A 6000-nucleotide genomic window follows, 5' to 3' on the forward strand; every position below is an offset into this window, starting at 1 on the left:
AGTATCATTTTGTGTTGATCTTTAAAAATGAACAACCGTAACTGTTTTAATTGTTTCTTTATTATTATTATTATTTTATTTTATATATGTATATATATATACATATATATACATATTTTTTTTAAATAGGGTGTGACAATGAGAATAAACCCAGGTGGGTTTCTGTCATACACCATCACATGATGTTATTATTATGTTTTTGTTTGTTTTTTTCTCTGTACCATAACTTATCTATATTGTTATGTGTGTTGTTTATATGTGAATAAATAAATCAAATCAGCTGACAGTTATGGAGAACTTTGGCTCTTATTTTGACAAGCCACAGCACAGTGATGCTAACTGTTAAGCCACACTACATGTAGTGCTGATGAAAGGAAATCAAACCTTTATATCTGAACAGTTTAAAAAGTGACTTCTTTATATTTCCCTTGTTTAGGTGATTAAAGCGATAGAAGAAGGCTACCGGCTGCCTGCTCCCATGGACTGTCCTTTGGTGCTGCACCAGCTCATGCTGGATTGTTGGGAGAGAGAGCGAACAGAGAGACCCACCTTTAGCCAGATACTCAACATGTTGGATAAACTCATCCGCAACCCTGGAACGCTGCGCCGCACAGGAGGGGACAGGTACATAAGCCACAACTCAAACCAAACACACACACATTCCCACATCTACTAGTTTAATCTGAGTCACGCGTGTATTTATGGTGTCATTGTCTGCATTAACAGACCTTCAGGTGCAATGTTAGAGTCGAGGGTGGGCTCGGAGGTGTGTGTGTCCGTTGTACCAGAGGTGTGTGTGCCACAGTGGTCAGAGTGTGAGTGGCTGCAGTCCATTGGGCTGGAGATGTACAGAGACGTCCTCGCTACTGCAGGATACACCAGCCTGGACAGTTTCCTGGCTCTCACGCACCAGTAAGTCCAGCTTATTGTGGAAGGAACTTATTTTACTGACGCAGCACTGACATGTGGTGCTGATGTCCAGGCTCTCTCTGAAATAAAATGAATTTAACAAAAGGGATCTGATGCTATTTAAGTGTAAAAGATCCTTTATAAACTTTTCTAAACAATACAGCAACTTTATATTTGGATTTTAAAAACAATATATTTAAGGTTTTTTTGCACACAAGTAAAGGCATGTTGCATAAAAGATAGCAGGTTTTCCTTCAAAATGTGAAGTGAAATGTGAAATGTGACACACTGTCACCGTATCTGACCTGATGTGTGTTTGTGCACCCACAGGGAGTTGGACAGACTTGGGATAATCACGCCATCACATCAGGACTTAATCATTGCTAGTGTGCAGCAGGAAATGTTGTCTCAGATGCAACACATGCAACACTCGATGGTTCCGGTCTGAGCCGGAGAACGGCTACAAACCCGTTTTTCAGAAGGATTTCATTTACCTCATCTGTGCACTTTAGAGGAACTGCTCACCAGTGGAAATCTGAGAACTGAAGGAAAATAAAAACACAGCGGAGGAAGAAAGGAGGGAATGAAAAGCAGCACTTTTGTGAACTTCCGCCCGGCGGAGTTTTCTAAAACCATGGGCGAAGTGGGCGTGGCCACAGATAGGACTAACGCCTAATCCTGGTTCCAGCTCTGTTTTTTCATATCTGTTTGGTGAAGGCTGACACGTGCATAAGCAGAATGGCTTCCAAGGTGTTTTCTTCACGCTTCACTTGAATTAAACGTTTTCCATTTTGTTAATTCCAATTTATGCGTGTGTGTGCGCGTGTCTGTGTGTGTGTAGCATGAATGCATTCAACACGAACGTTCTCTGTGAAGATGTCGGCTATCTTTAGGTAATCTTATGCAAATTAAAAGACGTAGTGGGAGACCCTGGACAGAATGTATCGTCTGAAGCTCTTACTGCTTTCGTAAGGATTGTTTTAACAAACGGTATGATTTGATTGTATTTTTATTCTTCTTTTATTTTCATAAATTTCTATTGTATGAACTATTGTTTCTGTAGATGTTTAGATTAGAGCTGTTGTGTCTGTACATACGTCTCCTGTTTGATGCTGAGAATTAGCTACTTGAACCTTTTTGTTTATTTATGGTCCTTTTTTATCGACTTTGTACATTGTAAAATAGAAACACCGAAGGGGTATTGTAATGAGTGCCATATTGCATTGCAATAAATGCCAAACTCAGCTGTTTCTGTCTTTATTTTTGCTTTTTAAGTAGAGGTTTTAGGCCATGAGGTATATTTAATACACTGCAGATGTAATAATCTGTTTGAGGTGCTTTGTGTTTTTAATTCTGGGAGATAAAGACTGAGTCAGAGGTGCCTATAAGGAGGAAACCAACTGTAGACAAACACCCTGCTGGAGCGCTGCTGGTGGAGTGACACACAGCGCTGGGGTCCGACAGGAAACAAGAAACAAAGTAGAAATGAAGAAGAAAATTGGGAGGAAAAACATGAGAAAAGGGAAAAGCTGGAATTAAGATGAGGAAAAATTAGGAGTGGGCTGTCATCACGAGCATCCATGTGGCTTCACATTTTTTGTCAGCTAAATTGGGCTGAGTTTGCAGCACAAACCTGTCGAATCAGCAAACATCTGTCTCCCACTATCAACCACACACTGGATATATTAATATAAATATCACACACACACACACACACACACACACACACACGCTCCAGGGAGTTGATTGGAGGAAGTCTTTGATATATAAAGTGGGAAAAGATACGATCTGGTTTTCTGGCAACAATGTCAATGTTTTTGCAGCCTAATGAGTGTTGCTTGCTTGCACACCAGCGTGTGCACATGCACACACACACACATTTATGGACCCCTGCCTTCCTTTTAGTGCATCCAAATAACACACAGCAAACAAAATGCTGATGGTGGTTAATGAGGCAGATGCCTGAGTTGGGAGACTCACTGAGGAGAAGAGGTGGAAGGATAGAGTCTTCCTGCCTGAAGGCAAAGAAACACAAAGCTTCTGTCACTTAATGAGACACTGACAGCACAGTCTGCAGGTAGCCGCATGTGGTGATACAACACACTGAACCCTGCTTAAAACCACCAGAACGGCACATTTACTGCCAGAAAGTAACGGCAAGTGCACAGCTGATAAACTCTTTAACTGTTTCTAAATTGGCTATAACATTACAGTTAATGGTTATTGACTGAGCTATGGATGCTGCTGGTTGCATTACCGCCTCCTTCGAGATGGAGATCTGTGCTCACACTCCTGCCTCAGGTTAAATACTAATGACTTTGGTGCTTTTTAAACTTTTACCCTATACGCTTCTTTAGATCAGCTCCAACATCTCAAATAAAAGCATGGTCCACACTAGAGTAGATAATGATTCAACCAGACAAGAGCTTGGGTTTAACGTTTGGAGTTTTTTTTTACAAATTTATCTAGATGAGATGATGCTGCAGGTTGAGATTTTGTCATTAACGACCAATGTTGTAGGCAAATCCACCAAAGAACCTGTCTGACTGAGCCTAGACCATTAGTCAGTTGATTCAAAAGGATGGTTTTGCCACGCTCTACTGGAACCTCCATAGCCCTGGGGTCTCATTTATCAAACATTGCATAGAATCCTTACTAAAACCGCACTTAAGCTCAGCAAAAAAAAGTACTTACGCCAAGTAGGTTTGTGATCCATCAAACATGGAGTACGCACAGCTGCACGCAATGTCCGCTTCATAAATCGGAGACTAACGAGAATGTTTCTCAGCTGCATTTTAGTCACATCCCGCCCTCACCACGCCCACTTACTGCCATAAATAGTCAATGCAAAGCGCCTTGTGGATCTCATGCATGTACATAAGCCGGCTCTTGCAGCGCTCCGCCAATGATATGGCGACCGTAGATCAAGGCAGATCAAGGAAGCTCAATTTCACAGAAGCAGAAATTGAGGTACTTGTGGGTGAGGTGGAGAAATGAAAGGAAGTACTTTTGCAAAACAAATAAGAGAAAATCCACGGAGTGGCACAGCGTTGCTGAAGCCGTCAATGTTGTGAATTCTTCAGAGAGATCTGTGGTGGATATAAAAAATAAATGGTCCAATTGGGATTTGATCCCCAGACTCCTGGGTGAAAGTAATGCGTGCTAACCAGTTAGCTAAACAGAGATCTCCCCTGTTCAACTAGCCAGGGCGCATGATCAATTGGGTCACAGTGACAGGACACACACTCACTACGTTTACATGCAGCCAATATCCGGGTTATGATCGGGTTAAGGTCGGTATTCGGGTTTCTGAGTTGATCAGAATAACCTGTTTACAAGCATAAATAGAAAGAGTTACCCCTAACTTGTGTAGCCCTCATTTACTCAATACCATTAAATAAATGGGCTTTGGGTTCTTTTTCTAGTGTACTCTCGTACGATATTCTTAAATTAACTTCTCTTTTGTGTCTGAGATCAATGAAGCTTATTCCTTAACAGTGGCACTACACGTGAACATGTACACTAGTGTCTACAGTGCAGTAAATCATATCATACACCATGTAAAGTAGAGCAATGTAACCCACCTTTAATTTACCAAACAATGAAAACAATAAAATAATAAAATGGCAGGTTTCAGTATTCAGGCAAAGCAAAACACCCACAGCAATTTACCCATGTGTACACAGAATCCCCACATACACAGTGTAAACCACCAGTGATAAAACAATTATAGTCCCAAACTAAACTTAAAGCCGGCAGAGATAAACCCTACGTTGCAGGCCTGTATTGCTCCAGTATAAATCCAAAACGATCTCCAAACTGGAAGTTCTTCACTCAACGAGCAAAAAATAAATAAATAAACTCAGTACCTTGTGAAACGTGCAGTTCCCACCAGATTAATCCAGGCAACAGGTTGTCTTAAGCTCCTTCAAAAGCACTCCGCTCTGAACGCAGTATAGCCACAGATGAGGAAGGTCCGTGATCTCCACGTGCTCCACAAGCTACTTGCTTTTAGCTTCCCACATTGCCAGAGGTACTCAGAGTGACGCGGGCACTCAGAGTGACTATCTGGGGTCTGTCTGTTGCTATCCAGTTCGGTAACGATCCTCTGCAGCTTGTTTAAGTTTCACAACTTTAGCAAAACGGCAGTCTACAGTAGTCCTTATTAGCGAATGGCTGTGTTAGCCTCACTTTAACTCAATGCGTGCACGGCCGCAGTAAACAAACACACAGTCCAGCAGACTCACGCTGAAACTTTACATGTTATGTCACTAGCTTACCGACACTGTGACTTATCTTTTCAAAAAGTCAAAACACACCTATCGCTAGTACATAAAAGCAAGCTAACCTCTCGGATACTCCGTGAAACTCACGCACAACCACCCTCTCTCCTCGCGCTCTCCTTCTTCCCCCTTTTTTTTCCTTCTCCCCCTGTGTTACCTTCACAGCCATCTCCCCGTAGGAAATTACAGTTTCCACAAGCAATTCACAATAAAAGAAAGATAACTTATTTTAAACAATGCAAACATGTTTTTACCCATTTGACATGAACTTTGATATTTTTAATATACAAGAAAATTGAACAAATGAATTTTACTCTTTGATATTTATATTCTTAGACTTTACTTATCTTTTACTATTTATGCATATTTTAACCCGGGTTACACTTGCATAACCCGATATAAATGCGGACGTTGGGGTAGTGTCAGGAGGTATGGACTACGTCCAGACACAATATGCGTCATTTCCGGTTCTTCTTGTTCCGGTATCCGTGAAAACAACAACATGTTTCCCAGTTCGGAAGAGATAGCGACTGCGTTTGTTTGCGCTTTAGTTTCCTCGTCACTCCAAAAGTGTGGTGCTGTGCCGCGACTTGCCATGTTGCTCCCAAATTGTTGTTTACTTACGGTGTTCTGGCGCATACAAGACGTCTCGCTACTCAAAAGACCAAGATTCCTTGCGAACAGAGCATGCGCAGAACACACGCTTTGATGGGGATATCCCGATGTGCGTTTACACGACCAAACATTCGGGTTAGAAAAGGGTTACCCCAGGCGTAGTAACCAGGTTTTTAAAAACCCGGTCGTGAGC

General features: G+C 41.7%; 2 protein-coding genes across 3 annotated transcripts in view; one reads left to right on the forward strand and one right to left on the reverse strand.

The window, feature by feature from the left end:
- Positions 1 to 2153, forward strand: part of LOC107384118 (ephrin type-A receptor 4-A) — a 31035-nt gene extending 28882 nt beyond the window's left edge. For both annotated transcript variants that reach the window (XM_070541726.1, XM_015957192.3), the window contains 3 exons: positions 437 to 624; positions 727 to 912; positions 1240 to 2153. In XM_070541726.1, coding sequence (XP_070397827.1) covers positions 437 to 624; positions 727 to 912; positions 1240 to 1357 — 492 coding nt within the window. In that variant the 3' untranslated portion in view covers positions 1358 to 2153. The remainder of the gene's footprint in view (positions 1 to 436; positions 625 to 726; positions 913 to 1239) is intronic.
- The window catches only part of ccl20l (C-C motif chemokine 20-like), a 42954-nt gene extending 37603 nt beyond the window's left edge, over positions 1 to 5351 (reverse strand). The window contains exon 1 of the mRNA XM_054739129.2: positions 4779 to 5351. The gene's annotated coding sequence lies outside the window, so the exon portion shown is untranslated. The remainder of the gene's footprint in view (positions 1 to 4778) is intronic.
- Positions 5352 to 6000: the final 649 nt, after the last annotated feature.

The sequence above is a fragment of the Nothobranchius furzeri genome, chromosome 11, assembly GCF_043380555.1.
Source record: "Nothobranchius furzeri strain GRZ-AD chromosome 11, NfurGRZ-RIMD1, whole genome shotgun sequence".
NCBI classification, from domain to species: domain Eukaryota; kingdom Metazoa; phylum Chordata; class Actinopteri; order Cyprinodontiformes; family Nothobranchiidae; genus Nothobranchius; species Nothobranchius furzeri.